Source organism: Setaria viridis, chromosome 3, assembly GCF_005286985.2.
Source record: "Setaria viridis chromosome 3, Setaria_viridis_v4.0, whole genome shotgun sequence".
In the NCBI taxonomy this organism is placed as follows: domain Eukaryota; kingdom Viridiplantae; phylum Streptophyta; class Magnoliopsida; order Poales; family Poaceae; genus Setaria; species Setaria viridis.
Genome location: NC_048265.2, coordinates 8,129,567 through 8,144,551, shown reverse-complemented (window position 1 = coordinate 8,144,551; position 14,985 = coordinate 8,129,567). Strand labels below are relative to the sequence as shown.

The 14,985-nt window shown below is 47.8% G+C and overlaps 3 protein-coding genes across 4 annotated transcripts; 1 reads left to right on the top strand and 2 right to left on the bottom strand.

Moving 5' to 3' along the window:
* Window positions 1-490: 490 nt before the first annotated feature.
* On the bottom strand, window positions 491-4,177 carry LOC117848960 (uncharacterized). The gene is made up of 3 exons (XM_034730558.2): window positions 3,695-4,177; window positions 2,671-3,575; window positions 491-1,962 (listed from the first exon to the last, which is right to left on the bottom strand). The coding sequence occupies exons 1-3, from the start codon at window positions 3,928-3,930 to the stop codon at window positions 911-913; spliced, it is 2,193 nt and encodes a 730-aa protein (XP_034586449.1). The 5' UTR covers window positions 3,931-4,177; the 3' UTR covers window positions 491-910.
* Window positions 4,178-4,428: 251 nt separating this feature from the next.
* Window positions 4,429-9,199, top strand: LOC117848961 (DEAD-box ATP-dependent RNA helicase 15). 2 transcript variants are annotated; one of them, XM_034730560.2, is made up of 13 exons: window positions 4,429-4,529; window positions 4,618-4,673; window positions 4,807-4,923; window positions 5,049-5,149; window positions 6,245-6,417; window positions 6,506-6,737; window positions 6,828-6,946; window positions 7,588-7,644; window positions 7,737-7,921; window positions 8,271-8,415; window positions 8,494-8,577; window positions 8,656-8,719; window positions 8,819-9,199. In XM_034730560.2, coding segments are annotated over exons 2-13 (1,290 nt in total). In that variant the 5' UTR covers window positions 4,429-4,529; window positions 4,618-4,671; the 3' UTR covers window positions 8,830-9,199. The 2 variants fall into 2 exon arrangements, with proteins under 2 accessions (XP_034586451.1, XP_072148736.1); XM_072292635.1 differs by lacking the exons at window positions 4,429-4,529; window positions 4,618-4,673 and having other exon boundaries at window positions 4,904-4,923; window positions 6,122-6,417.
* Window positions 9,200-9,455: 256 nt separating this feature from the next.
* Window positions 9,456-12,178, bottom strand: LOC117848962 (DCD domain-containing protein NRP-B). The gene is made up of 5 exons (XM_034730562.2): window positions 11,391-12,178; window positions 11,126-11,226; window positions 10,962-11,045; window positions 10,154-10,264; window positions 9,456-10,014 (listed from the first exon to the last, which is right to left on the bottom strand). The coding sequence occupies exons 1-5, from the start codon at window positions 12,067-12,069 to the stop codon at window positions 9,970-9,972; spliced, it is 1,020 nt and encodes a 339-aa protein (XP_034586453.1). The 5' UTR covers window positions 12,070-12,178; the 3' UTR covers window positions 9,456-9,969.
* Window positions 12,179-14,985: the final 2,807 nt, after the last annotated feature.

Below are 14,985 nucleotides of genomic sequence, written 5' to 3'. Positions count from 1 at the left end.
CAGCGTGGAGACAGTTCATTTGCCTTGCCCCCCTGACGTGCAGTGTAATCCCTGAGTGACAGGGAGTGCCATGGCCGCCCACATCCACAGATCCATTGTGCATGCTTAGACGCAAGCAGATGATGGATGCTTGTCCACACCGTACCAATAATCACGCACGCTGCGATCGATCAGAGCGAGCGATACATTCGGCTTCGGGCGGAGGGTCGACATCAGTGAAATGTAACGAGTCGTTTTGCACTGGAATTTACTTTTGCTTTACTATCGCCGCCTCCCTCGCTCCTCACGCAAGGAAGGAATCCCGGAATGGGGTTTTCAGACTGACTAATTAATTCATTTCATCAGAGCGTCCTTGTGCCGACTGATAATGTTTTGGGCTCTTGGGCACAACCCACGATCATACAGCCCAGTGCAGCCCAACGTAAGAAAACTGGGGGGGGGGGGGGGGGGGGGGGGGGGGGGGGAGGGAATTCAAATGACAGCAGTAACAAAACAAGTAAAAGGTCACTAATTCGATTTCCAAAGACTGCAGCTGGGCTGCACCAGCACAGGAAGGCTCAGAGCGCCTGCTGCATGCAAGTACAGCACAGCGATGCATCACCAACACTAGAAGCAGATTTCCAAACAAGATAGAGAAGCTACACTAGTTATTTGCTTCCGCCGTCAGATCATGTGCCCATCACCAAATGTTGTTTTAAGCTGCCCGGGGGTGCCTCAGCACAGCCCTTCTACTACCTCTAATGTGATGTGGCTCAAAACAAAACCACATGATACATCCATCACCATGCTACTAGGCCACACCAAGCGTTCTCCCAACGCTATGGCCACAACAGGCATGCGTACAACAACACCTACTACCGGAGGCCCCGTCAGCATCTCCCAGGCAGCCGACTCAGCAGCCTGGGTATCCTCATTTAACTGGGAAGCTTAGGGCTTCATTGATCCTACTGAAAACAACTCGGAGCGGGATGCACGCGATGGTTGCTCCAGAAACTTTCCCGACAGCTGACTTCCTGTCCTCACCATCTCTCTGACCCGAAGCAAACGAGGAAAGCCTCCGCATCTTTCTTGACGAGGACGCTGGCTTTTTCGTGTGCGGCTGCCACAACTTGTCCACATCTTTCTCCGAGGGCTTTCTGCTGCGGCTCTTGGGTTTCGCCCGGCATGCCTGTGGTGATGGTGGCACAAGGCATTGCAGGCCCTTTGTTTCGTCCCTCTTCAGCATTATTCCATCCATGCTGCTTGTAACTGCCTGCTGCTCACCTCCACTTGATAAAGGACAGCCAAACACATCATCACAGACCTCGACGGAGACTGGATACCCCACAACGGGCTTACCATTCCACTTACTCATTAGAGAAACAAGGGGCACACGGCGCCCATTGTTGCTGCTCCCCAGGACACTCAACTCCACGTTACAAAGGGTGGAATTCAAATGCAGTGTCTTGATTGGCTTCACTGCACGGCATCTTTCAGGATCCAGTGCTTTCTTTTGGGGCGGCAATACTTGTAGAGGCAGCTCAAACACCAGAGATGATATTGAACCACTATCACAATTTGAACGGTTGCTTATGGTTTCTGATGACTCTTCAGGATCACGCTTTCTTTTAGAACATTGCTGCTCAACTGCACCAACGCAATCCGAATCAGTAGGAATCATGGCGATATGCATTTTAGTATCATCTCCAGAGGGCTTGTTCAAAGAACGCTTGTCCAGCCTTTTCTCCAAAAGGACAACCTCATCTCTTGGTGCTTTGTGCTTTACTGTCCTTGCTTTGTGATGCTCGTGCTTATCAGAGTCTTTTGTCCTGTTGTAGCCCTCCTGATCAACAGAGCTTATGCTTCTCATCTTAATATTTTTGCGGTCACATTTCACAACTTTGCTGCAGCCATTAGCTTGCTTATTATGTTTCCAGGTAGGGTGCTTTGCCAAACCACAAGGTTGATATTTCTGCAAATGATCTGGTGAAAAATCAGTTGATAAGTATTGCATTCTTTAGAAGTTCAGAAACAGGAAGAAAACATTGCATATGCCAGGAACTCAGAAGATAAGATGTCAAGAGACCACAGTGCATCTAAGAACAAGTAAGGCATCAAATACTGTATACTGAGCAATCTATGTATTTCACAGAAAATGTTAAATCAGTTTTATACATTACTGTATGTCAATGTACTATGATCAGCAGATAGTAGTATGATTCAGGTCAGCAATATGCTGTATACCGAGCAATAAAAAATCTATCTATCAGAAAATGTTAAATCAGTTTTATACATTACTTTATGTCAATATACTATGATCAGCAGAGAGTTACGATTCAGGTCAGCAATATTTAAAAGGGCAACTGCAGGCAGGCCTGATGATCTCCACGCTCCCTATACTTAGCTCAGTGAGATTTTGGGCGCAAGAAAACTGCCATATGGTAAAGATGACCCCATAACAAAACACATAGGCTGGAGGTAAGAGCACCAGGGATATCAAATTAGCAGTATAACTATCCAATCATACAAGTGCTGTGTGCATGTTCCAAAAACTATTGAAGTTAAACAAGTAGTCACCTATGCTCATGCATCTAGTTAGATGACCTAAACGACAATTGCCACTGTTAGATGACATGGTATTACTATCCAAGAATTTGCTACCCGAAAATATAAATAGCATAGCATGTTTACCTGGTTCCAAGATGCTTCTTCCAGCAAGTGGAGTTTCGACAAAATCATCCCTATGATGAAAATCATCAGTGAATAGCCTGCTCATGCAGGATATCTCGGTGCCCTTTGCTTGATCTGTTTTGAATGCGGCGCGGCGATGGCAGCTGGTCGTCTCCAATGAAGAATCCAAGGTTGAAGTGCCTGATGAGCTGCTTGAACAAGTAGCTGCACCCAAGAAATGTTCATCAGCCTTGTGGCCATTTGGTCTGGAACCATTCCACATGTCTCCGTTGCAGAGCTCTGATAGTGGACGGGACCTATCCTTCTTCCTTGGGACTCCATAGGGTTGGTCCTGGTGCGCAGCTGCATGCTTCCTCTTTGTGGAGGCATGAGACTGCACACTTGTTTTCACCTGGCCAACATTAGGCAGATCATCATACTTGGGAACAGAGATTGTACCAGCATGGGGGGAGTCCATTGGGGGAACAGTCTTGGATCCGATATCCCTGAGGTCTCTCATACGGCGGGACCCTTTGGGCGCATCATCCTCAGAGTCATAGGGCGTCTTGCGCTTCCTCTTGGGCGGAGGTGGCAGCAGCGGCAGCGGTAGTGGCAGTGAATGGATGGTGGTAGAAGGACCCTTTGCTGCAGCATCTTTTACTTGTCCGTTGGGCATTTCAATTTTGGGGTTGAGCGAGCAGGTGCCCCCATGAAGGTAGGTCTTGCTTGCCGGCTCCAGTGCACGCTCCCTCTCAATGTTAAGGGCCTGGAGAATGGCGTCCTCCTTGCGGGCGTACCTGCCCTTGTTGTAGTTGCAGCTGCCTGTTGCGGCGACGGCCTGGGCGTTGGTGATGCGCTGTTCGAAGTCGAGCTCCCCGCAGCGGAAGGGCTTGACGCGCGAGCACCGGTCAAGGTTACACCAGTCACTGTGGCAACGAATTATCCCTTGTTAATTTCACTGGAAGCAGCAGGGTGAGGACTGAGGACTGACACAGAGATACTCCTACTAGGTGGGGAAGCAGGGAGAGGATAGGAGAGAACCTACATGAAGGTTGGGCCGTCGCGGCGGCGTCCGAGGAGCATGATGGGGGTGGCGCCGCAGCGTGGCGGAGCGGTGCAGGCGCTGGGAACGTCTTCCGGCGAGATGACGATGCTGGGCCACCAGGAGCCGTTGGGGCGGCGCAGCCAGACTAGGGTCCCCTCCGCTGAGACATCGACCTCCGGAGCCCCCTCCGGCTCGGACGCATCTTCCTCCTCCTCCTCCTTGGGCAAGCCCCCCATCTGCGCTCGTTCTCCAATCCCCTTTCCCCTTGGGCAATCTGATCTCCCCGTGCCGGGGCCGGGAGCAGGGCAGGGGAGGGCGTGCCGAGCCGCGGCGGAAGTGCGGCCGCGGCCGCGGCGGGGCGGAGGGCAGAAGCCACCGGCCCCGGTGGTGGCAAGAGGCGTGGTGGAGCAGTGGGGTGGAGTGGTAGTCGGGTAGGGGAAGAGAAGAGGGAAGGTGAGGGGGAGAGAGAGAGAGAGAGAGAGAGAGAGAGAGAGGCCAGAGAGGAAGAGGGGGCGCAGCCGGCAAGGGCAGGGAGCGGCGGCGAAATGGACCGGACCGGACGGAACCCATCCATGGGCTTTCTATATATATGGGCCCTCATAGCCCACCAGTAAAAAGCATCATCGGGCCGGGGATGTGATCAATCCTTCCTTTTTTTCGGCTCGGCCAGCCGGGTCGAACAAGGCCCGTTACAACCTCTCCTCCATATCCGCGCCGGATATAAATTGCGCTGCCGCGGGTGAGAGTATCATTGCGTCGTCGTCGAAACCCTTTGGCCCTCCCAAATCGAGGAAACCCTAGCCCCCAAATCTCTCCCATACCGCAGCTGCAGCTGGTACTCAACCCTATCCTCTCGCCGAGGCGTCGCCTCCCTCCCCCACCCCAAAACCCAGAACCCCTCTAATCCAATTCTTTCTTTGCAGCCGCCGCTGCTCCAATCCCCCCCCGTTCCACAGCTCCGCTCGCTAGATCCATACATGTGAGTATCAGATTCCCTTGTCTCGTTTGAATTTGACCTTCTGGGTGCCTGCGAATCGCGAGATCTGTAGTGCGCTCCTCTGTTTCTAGGGTTTGCGACGCTGATTCGTGGATGTTTTTTCGCTTCTTGTCAGGATGGGAGAGGCCAAGGAGAACGACGTCTACGAGGAGGAGCTCCTGGACTACGAGGAGGACGACGACAAGACGGTCGATGGCTCCGCCGCCAAGCCCACCGGAGAGGTCGCTAAGAAGTACGGCGTCTCTCTCATCCCCGCTTTTGACTCTGTTTTCTGTTGTATTTCATTCGATTCTGCTGCTCTATGATTGGGCTCGATCTCAACTCTTCTGACATATGTTTTTGCGTTCGAACAACCAGGGGCTACGTCGGCATCCACAGTTCCGGGTTCAGAGACTTCCTTCTCAAGCCAGAGCTGCTTCGTGCTATCCAGGACTGTGGTTTTGAGCATCCATCCGAAGGCAAGCCTCTCCTTACTCTTTCGTTGACTGTTTTAACCGTTGACTTTGCACCTAGCATATCTTGTTGTCTTGCTAGAGAACCACAAAATGGTCATGGCCCATAGATTTTCCTGCAAATAGACGATACTGTTGGTTAGGCAGTGACTTCTTATTTTTGGGAAGATTAATATTGAAAATATTTAGCCTTGTAACCTCATGCTGTGGTGACAACTATGAGATGGAGTATTAAAATAGCAAGCACATTAGCTCTTCCACCCTAAGCCTTGGTGTCTGTAGACTTCAGCTCTTCCAACCTATGCCTTGGTGTCTGTAGACTTCCTGTAGAAAGGGTTAAGGATGTGTCCAATAAAGTCTTTATTTTCCTTCTAGACTAGGGCCAAGGGGTTGTAGAACTATTAACAAAGCATATGTTTGGTTTCATGCTGCATTAACTATCACCCATTTGGCTACGTGGGCTGTTGTGGTGCTTCACTTCAGTGTTTGTCTAGTTAATTAGAGTGTTATCCCCATTTTCAATGGGGTCTTTCTGGTCTGTACAAAAAAGGTGCTTTCAACAAACAAATGCTTACAAGGTTACTAAGACATTTGAACTCCGAAAGGAACATTGGTACTTCTATTACTTGCCAAGTTGACTACTTTGCAACTAACGATAATCTACAAATTTGCTAAGTCCCTTTTGGTCATCACCCTTCATGTTTCTGAATAAAAATATTTAAGATTTTACATTCACGATGCAACTTCATGTATATTTGTTACATAAAAATGTTGCATTAGGTGGTGGTGATCAGATCTGCATTCTAGTCATCATCTTAAGTCTCCATAATGGTATTTGTGCAATATTACCACCATCAAGGCATTTTGTCCATAATATGTCCCAGTGCTCTGTTACGCAATTAAAAGAAATAATTGTCTATTTGGTTTCAGTCCTTTGCGTTACCGAGTGGTTTGTAACATTCTCTTGTGGGCGTGCAGGTACATTTTCTTCTGATACTCCATGTTGGAGCAGAATATGGTAACACTTTCCATTAACGGACCCAGAAGGTTACACTTTTACTCACTGGGGTGCTGCTCCAATTTCTTTTGGTTCCACATCAGTGCAACACGAGTGCATCCCTCAAGCAATTCTTGGAATGGATGTCATATGTCAAGCAAAATCTGGGATGGGCAAGACTGCAGTTTTTGTCCTTTCATCCCTCCAACAAATTGACCCTGTTGCGGGTCAGGTAGCAGCACTTGTACTGTGCCACACAAGGGAACTGGCTTACCAGGTTTGTAGCTACAGATTTAGCATGTCAGGTTTTTGTTTTGATATATCTGCATTTGATTTTTAATTATTGCTGCTCTTATCTTTTGTAGATATGCCACGAGTTTGAGAGGTTCAGCAAATATCTGTCTGAAGTTAAAGTTGCTGTCTTCTACGGAGGAGTTCACATCAGGAAGCATAAAGATTTGCTGAAGAATGAATGCCCTCATATTGTGGTCGGCACTCCAGGAAGGATACTTGCTCTTGCCAGAGAGAAGGATCTCTCCCTCAAGAATGTGCGGCATTTCATCCTTGATGAATGTGACAAGATGCTCGAGTCACTTGGTAATTTTGCATGCTCTGTTGTTATCCCACTTAATTATGATTGGTTCCTTTTTCCCCATGATGTCCCTTACAAGTGTGTATACTATGTAGATATGCGGAGAGATGTCCAGGAGATCTTCAAAATGACTCCTCATGACAAGCAAGTCATGATGTTTTCAGCAACACTCAGCAAGGAGATCCGTCCTGTATGCAAGAAATTTATGCAAGATGTAATGTCCTGCAGCCTTCCCAGCTCTCCTTTCCACAGTCGGTCATATTTAATTCCCATTGCTCCGGTGGTCGTCTTGTTGCTGTTAATTTACCAGCATGAGAGTTGTATTGTCCGCTTTAGGTGAAGGCATTCATGGCTTTCCATCTCCCCATGTGTAGTATGCAGTCAGTCGTGCTCTTCTTTCCTTTTTTAATTAATTATCACCAGTAGAAGGTAGAGAGTCCAAGTGTCCAAACTGCGAACTTTCGGCAATGTGTTGGCAACTGGGGGCAGATGGAGGTTGCCTCCTGTTCTGAAGATGCAATCACGTTCTCCTGGACAGCATTTCTCCAGTTTGCTGTTCACTTCATGTTCACTTGGACTTGACTGGTTCTGTTTCTGGTTCTCCATCTCTCGTTCTCCATCTCTCTTGGGCTGGTCGATAAAGAAGCTTTCTTTTGCTGGAATTGTATTGAGAAGCACTGTTGAAAAACTTAAAGCATTTTTGGAGAGGTTCTAGTAAGCAACAGTGCATAACTGAACTTCTCTATGGAGGCTGCATACTCTGACAGAGGGATAAATATACCATTCTTTTGGTATATACTGCAAGATTGACGCTGGAATGCTAATTTCTTTCATCTATCATTTGTTCCCTTACAGCCGATGGAAATTTATGTTGATGATGAGGCAAAATTGACCCTCCATGGTCTTGTACAGGTAATATTGGAACCTTTGCTCCTTAAGACATGCACACCTTTTTTTCTTCTTTATTTGTTAACTCTTAATAATCAAATTCATATTTTCTACAGCACTACATAAAACTTACCGAGGCAGAGAAGAATAGGAAACTGAACGATCTCTTGGATGCTCTTGATTTCAACCAAGTTGTGATATTCGTGAAGAGTGTTAGCAGGGCTGCAGAGCTGAATAAGTTGCTTTGCGAGTGCAACTTCCCTTCAATCTGCATCCATTCTGGGATGACCCAGGAAGAAAGGTACTTGCTCACTTTCCCTTCCATTCAGTTGCATATTGAGAACAGTTCGTTCGTTGCTTATAGGTGTGTGCTTTACCTGAGAAATTGGTTTTGAAGGTGATCCTTGTTCCATTTTACTGAGTTTTTGTGTTTCATTGTATTGCTTTGTTTTCCTTTTGTATTCCTAGTGTATTCCAATTCTTCCTGGATGCTCAATAAACTTGTCCGTTTCCTTATATGGTGAACCTTCTATTTTATGTAATGGAGCTTTTGCTTGCAATCTCTGGATCTTGATGCCTACATAAGCTTTTTTTTTGTGGTTAGTATTTGTAAGTTTTTGGCCTTTGTAATGAATGTTTTTGTTTGGCAGGTTAACCCGGTACAAGAACTTCAAGGAAGGCCACAAGAGAATTCTTGTGGCTACAGATTTAGTTGGCAGGGGCATTGATATTGAGCGGGTCAACATTGTCATAAACTATGACATGCCAGACTCAGCAGATACATATTTGCACAGGGTAACTTTAGGTTGCTATATATTTGCAAAGGATTCTCTAATTTCCTTTGCTGATGATGGTTCGAAATACCCATTGCAGGTTGGTAGGGCTGGACGCTTTGGCACAAAGGGACTTGCAATTACCTTTGTTTCCTCTGCCTCAGATTCTGATGTTCTTAACCAAGTATGTCTCTCTGCCCTTGGTTTGTTTGCCGTCCATGTCACTGGATTTTGCCTGACAATGGTTTCCTATGTTTGAAAGGTGCAAGAAAGGTTCGAGGTGGACATAAAGGAACTGCCTGAGCAAATTGACACTTCCACATACAGTAAGTGTTGCCATCTTGATCTTGCGTCAGATACTGACAGCCTGCTGTTGACTTTGTGTAATGCATATCCTGATATGGTTTTTGTGTTGTGATTGTCAGTGCCATCATAAGCAGCAAGTTGTCGCTGCTGCCACAACGCTTCAATGTGGGAAGAATAGAGCAAGAGGGGAGTGCGCAGCCTCCGTTATGTCGCTGCTTCGACACTTTTGAACTAATATGTTGTGGAGGAATTTGTTTTGCCTCCTGTGTACTTTAAAAGGCTGTCGGGATGCTGATCTGTATCTTAATACTCTACTATCAGTTTTTGTGCTTGTAGGACGGTCTCATCTTGTGCTGTTCTGTTATGTTAGCATTTTGCGTTGTCTAGAATTTAATTCCCATGATGTATCAGTGAGCTGTTTTCACTTTTGCTTCTCGTGCTGATTTATGTCTGGCTCAATAGAATCCATGTACTTAAATGGCATGGGATACCTTCGTAAAGTTTACTGGTTGCTTCGACTAGCTGGCCTCTGCTGGATGTTATGGGATTGAGCGGTAGTCACGCCTGTGGTGGGCCTTATTCAGGTCTTATATGTTTTAAGTTAAATCTTAACGGATGAATGACACTCGGTGTTTCTAAGCATCTTGAATCGAGTATCATAACATGCGTTGTCACGTTAGGTTGAAATATATAAACAGTTTAATAATACCGTTCAGTCAGTTGAAATCGAAATACACTTGTTGGATGATGCCATACTTTCCGAATAACAGCAGATCCACAGCAGATCCGGTTTTTTAAGGTATGTATAATAGTAATACAGCGAGGGGCGGCATGTCATCACCGCGCTTAACTTTTCCTGTGATACAAGCACACATTGCTCCTCAAAAGGCAAGCCCATCAGGCAATGCTCCAGTATAACTTATACTAGACACAATCAGATGCTGCTAACCAGCATATGGTGCTAACATTATACACATTATTATAGTTATTATGTTGGTCTTGCGCTAGCCTTATTCCTTCCCTCTACAGTCCATGGTAAGCAGATGCATTCGTACGTACTCCCTCCGTCCTAAATTACTATTCGTTTTGACTTTTCTAGATACACAACTTTTGCTATGTATTAGACATAGTATATATCTAGGTGCATATCAAAAGACATGTATCTATAAAAGCCAAAATGAATAGTAATTTGGGACGGACGGAGTAGTATATATGTATACTCTACTCGCCTCGCCAATCGCCATACATGGTCAGCTCATCATACTCAAACTCAGGCAAAAACTTTCTCCGCGAAGATATCGAGCAGCGACAGCGCCTGCAGCCACATCAAAAACTTGAATTAGCCCTTGCTGTTGTTTTCTCACATTGTTCATGCAAAGATTGAATTATTTCTTTTTATCATGAGGTATTCGGATGATTCAAAACGGAGTATCAAGTGAGCAAGCAGGGCCAACCTCTGGGACACTGAGCTCCAGCCTGAACTTGGGGCCGTCGTAGTGGTGGAGGATGGGGCGGAACGCGTCCTCCTCCAGCGGGTCGCAGATCTTCCTCGTTGCAACCCTCACCTGTTGAGGTCGGCACACGGATTAGATTAAGGTTACAGTATTAGACTGATTCAACACGGCGAACAGATCGAGATGGAGACGGACAAACGGATGACGGACAGCTCAAGGCACTGTTTTCTTTTTTGTGTTTGGCTTTTGTGCCTGTGTGTGTGCACGACGTGACTAGGCCAGTAAAGCAAAAGCTTGACAGGGTCACATTCAGCCAACCAAATCAACTTGATTGATCGATAAGGTCGGCCGACCACCAAACTATTACTTTCCTGTGCGTCTAAGCTAACTTGTGCACATTTTTCTTTGCTTTTGACAATTAGGCCTGCTTGACAGGATCACACGAACAAACCGATCAAATCCCTTTTCTTTTCCTTTTGTTAAGCTATAATCTGTTTTTATTTCAGGAGCAATTGAGTTTGTTCCTGATGGATTTGTCTTCCAGCCAGAAGTCCCTTTGCGTCGTTCTCGCTGGAAGCTATAGTCGGATATGTAATCTCCTTTCTCTAAATGCTTTCTGTAAACGTGCGATACATAACTATGTAATTTCATTGCTCGCTGGTAATGAAATTCGGGCGAGGCCCGTAGTGGAAAAAAAAAAGCAATAATTGCTCTCTTTTTTTCAAGTACAGCCTATAGCTATTAGCTAACAAAAGGATGAACAGCGTATGTTGATGTTCGATTGTTTTGAGGATGGTTTGATTGATACCTGAGCAGGGAAACGGGACTCTCCAGGGCACTTCTTGTCCTCCCAAGCTGTTGGATCGATGTTGGATCCGCCGAAGCTTGCGGCCTGCGTGCGATGAAATTTCAATAACCATCGAACAAATGAACATATGCTCTGATGCCTAAGATTCTAAGGAAGTATTGGACCTCAAAGATGCCGTGGAGCTGGTGGGTGGAGTAGTTGTAGAGGAAGAGGGGAAGGCCTGGCCGGATGGCCCTCACCGAGTCCCTGTACCTGGACGGCAGCCCTGCAAGCAAAGCAATCCATCAATTCAGTGAGTATTCCGGTCGAATCGAACAATAAAATCCCGAGCTTGAATCGGTTCTTGGATTCGATTCAGCGTTGGATGCTGGAATCAATCCAATCCGATCCAATCGATTTCAGTGCAAGCAAGCAAAGGCGACGACGTACCGAAGAGCTGCCTCTTGAGGTTCTCCTCCATGGTGTCGTTGTTGCAGACGAAGATGTACCCGCCGATGGCCTCGCCCCTGGGCAGCGCCTCCGACGCCGGCAGGCTCTTGAACCTCTTGTCGACGCCGGCGCCGTTGCCGTTGCCGGCGCTCTTCTTCTTGTCGTGGGCGGCGGCGCTCTTCTTGCCGACGTTGAAGGAGTTGTTATTGTTGTTGTTGGCCGGCCTGCCGACGGACTTGTTGAAGTAGCTCTTGATGACGTCGCCGCCGGCGTTGGTGTTGGCGTTCATGGCGCCGGCGTTCTTGCTGAAGTAGTAGTCGTTGCCGAGGGCGGCGGCCGGGCTGTTAAGGTTCTTGCTGAAGGCGAGGCCGCCGGAGTTGTTGTTGGCGTTGCTCTTGGCGTCGGGAGCGGCGTTGGCGGGGAAGTAGTTGTAGCGGTCGGCGTTGGTGGTGGTGGCGTTGCCGAAGGCGAGCTTGCTGCCGGCGCCGATGAGGCCGGGGCCGTTGTTGGTGGCGGCCTTCCACGAGCCGGCGGCGGCTGCGGCGCCCTGGTCGGGCAGGGGGTTGTTGGGGGCGGTAGAGGAGGACCAGATGGAGTCGGCGATGGAGAGGTTGGAGAAGTTGTTCTGCAGCCGCAGCTGGTCGCTGAACTGCCAGAACTCGCGGTCGTAGCCCTCCATGGCAGCGGATCCTTTCCTCCTCGGATTGCAGCGAGGCCTGGCTGGATCTGAGGAGTGATGAGGATGTGATTGGGATGCGATGAATTGGAAATGGAAGAAATAGGGGCGAGGGGGTTGGAGCTTTTTATTATGAACGTGGTGATGGTGGGTGGGGACGGGACACGCGTTTGGACGTGGTTGGGCGGCTGCTGGTGGGCCACGCCCACTACTCGGTGCTTTGTGACCAAGTAACTGGCCCGGGCGGGGCGGGCACGAGGAAATTTCCTGGGAGATGGAAAGGTTTTGGGGGGGACTGCGGGGTCGGGCCGGGCCGGGCTCGGACCGCGTCGTCGGCCCGCTTCCAGAAGGATCAACCAGCCAACCAACCGTTCCGTCAGACCCAGCAGCAGACTGCGACCACTGCACTGCACCCACGCCGAATTTCCCCTTCTCGATCTCTTTGCTCTTGCGTTACTTCTTTGGTTTGACTGCAACTGCAGGCGCTATTCGGGCTACGAGACACAGGAGGATTCACTTGGCATTGGACAAGCGACTCGGTCAATCTTCATAGTGCACAATTCTTTCCCTTTCCTTTCGATCCCTTTTGTTTTCCTCTTTTCTCACCTACCTCGCTGTTAACACACCGCCCACCACCTCTATACATCCAGATCTATCGTATAGTCACCACTATGTATCTATCTATGACGTAATTTGAACACCGCTTACCGCTCACCGCCCACCGTCCATCCTTTGAATATATTTAGTGACCTTGTCTTTTGCTACACTATCTAGCTACAAGGTATTCTAGGCGTCCTCACGCATAATCACCTAACCAATCTTTGAAGTAGTGTCATGTTGGCGGCACTACACACCGCTTCCTCCTTATGTATCTGACGACGCTTCCGTGCACATTGATTTATCTTTGATGTGTTTTGCCTTTGCAGACGCAGCTCACCGCCTGCCCTTTCCATATGTCTAGATGTCATGCTCTCATGTTGCATTGATATGGCTTTGGCATATTCTAGCTGGTTCTACACGCCACGCTAATCGGCTTTTGATGTGGAGATAATTCCCTATTTGACACCAAGAAAATGACCCATTCCTTCCTTATTTGGCACTCACTTCAACTTTCATCCCTAATATAACACCGCCATCCATTCCGTTAGCCACCGCCGTGAGACGCCCCTTGAGACCCTATCAATTATTTCGTCGGTGGACAAAATTGCCCCCCGCTCACGATTCATCCCCTCCGTCACGCACTTCTCTGGCTCACACTCGGTCTCACGACTCTTACCTGTCCCTCGAACCCTAGACGATGAATCAACGGCGGTGCATATGGAAGGCGATGAGGGTGGTTCGGTGGATGGGGGCCCCGACGGCCCGACGGATGCGGCGGGCGTGAGCCCCGTCGGGGGGGGGGGGGGGGGCTGGATCAGGCCGCGAGCCCCGTCGGGCGAGCCGCGACGGCGGCCACGAGCCCCGCCGGGCAGGCTGCGAAGGTGGCCGAGAGTGTTGAGCAGGCTGCAACGGCGTCAGGGAGCCCCACCGGGCGGGCCGCAGTGTCGGCAGGGAGCACGCTCGGGTGGGCTTCGGGGGGCCATGGAGGCCAGTCTGATGCTACTGGCACAGAGCCAGACTGGCTCCTTGAAGGGTGAGTGCATCATGTCTTCGATCCATCTAAGTAGAGCAAAAGGAGTAGTTCAAGTAGCAGTGTTCATTCCTTAGGTTGTTCGTTTCGTTTGCAGGATGGATCTAAATTCGACATATTTGCTAGAAATTAGATTGCTCGGCAACGAAAAGAGAGTTAGAAAGGATTTTAAATGTTTCTGTTTTGATATGACTATTGATTTAGACTTGACAAACTATAAGGATTTAGTTGAAGGATTGTAGAAAAGTACCCGCCAGGTTATCTGGAAGTTGCTCATGTTCAATACTATGACCATGATATGAAAGAATTCCCTAAAGTTTATTCTGACCAAGATTTGGTGTCTATGTTTGAGAAAAATTCAAAGACAAAGGTTGTCGACATGTTCATTTCTTACTGTGATCCCTCTGAACCATTTGAGCCCATCAAAGAGTGGCATAGTGATGTGCAAATGCAGGCTGCCTAGAATATTGCAGAAGATGAGGATAGGTACCTTCACAACCCAGTACCAGAGAACGAGCATGTAGGTGTTGGTGAGGAGGTCATGTACTTAGAGAAGACACCTTGTGAAGCTACAAATATGGCTATGATTGTGCATAAGGATCAGGATAAAGAAAAGGATGACAGCGAGGATGAGAGTGAGGATGAGGATGAATTGGAGATTAAGTCAAGGACTGAATTAGAGGATGACCAAGAGCTGGTAGGACATAAGGTAGAACATATTCTAAACATGGAATATGATAAAGAAGACCCTCCAATGGTAGTTGGCTCAACATATCCTAGCATGGCTGAGTTTAAGATTGCATTATCTCAGCATGCAATCAAGCACGAATTTGAGTATAACACGGAGAAGAGTGCACCATATAGGTTCAGGGTCTATTATTCAAGGTGGGAGGAAGATAATTGCCTATGGAAACTACATGCTTCTGCAACAGATGATATGTGCACTGTAGTGGTAATTATTCAACATAATTAATTTCTATTTTTTCCTAAATATTTATTCTGTTATGTTGGTGTAGCTAACTACTGATGTTAATATTTTGTAAGAGGAAGGAGGAGGTCAAGAATGCCACCAAGGATTGGGTATGTTCTAAATTTAAGGACTGGCTCATTGAGGATGGATCTCTTACTGCAATGGTGTTGAAAAAGAAGCTGAAAGAACACTACAAGGTGAGTGTCCACTACAAAAGGGTGTGGATGGGTAAAGAGCTAGCATTGAGGAAGATTTATGGTGATTAGGATAACAACTTCGACAATTTGTATAGGTTTAAGGCACAAGTTGAGAGCACTTG

Bases quoted from the DNA above. Each gene is read 5' to 3' on its own strand.
- LOC117848960 (XM_034730558.2), bottom strand. From the start codon at position 3,930: ATGGGGGGCTTGCCCAAGGAGGAGGAGGAGGAAGATGCGTCCGAGCCG. The intron at 3,576-3,694 runs GTAGGTTCTCTC...TCGTTGCCACAG, and splicing joins CGCGACGGCCCAACCTTCAT to TGACTGGTGTAACCTTGACC. The intron at 1,963-2,670 runs GTAAACATGCTA...ATTTTTCACCAG, and splicing joins AAGAAGCATCTTGGAACCAG to ATCATTTGCAGAAATATCAA.
- LOC117848962 (XM_034730562.2), bottom strand. From the start codon at position 12,069: ATGGAGGGCTACGACCGCGAGTTCTGGCAGTTCAGCGACCAGCTGCGG. The intron at 10,265-10,961 runs GTATCAATCAAA...CGACCTCAACAG, and splicing joins AGTCCCGTTTCCCTGCTCAG to GTGAGGGTTGCAACGAGGAA. The intron at 10,015-10,153 runs GTTGGCCCTGCT...ATGTGGCTGCAG, and splicing joins TGGAGCTCAGTGTCCCAGAG to GCGCTGTCGCTGCTCGATAT.
- LOC117848961 (XM_034730560.2), top strand. The intron at 6,738-6,827 runs GTAATTTTGCAT...TATACTATGTAG, and splicing joins CAAGATGCTCGAGTCACTTG to ATATGCGGAGAGATGTCCAG. The intron at 6,947-7,587 runs GTAATGTCCTGC...GTTCCCTTACAG, and splicing joins GCAAGAAATTTATGCAAGAT to CCGATGGAAATTTATGTTGA.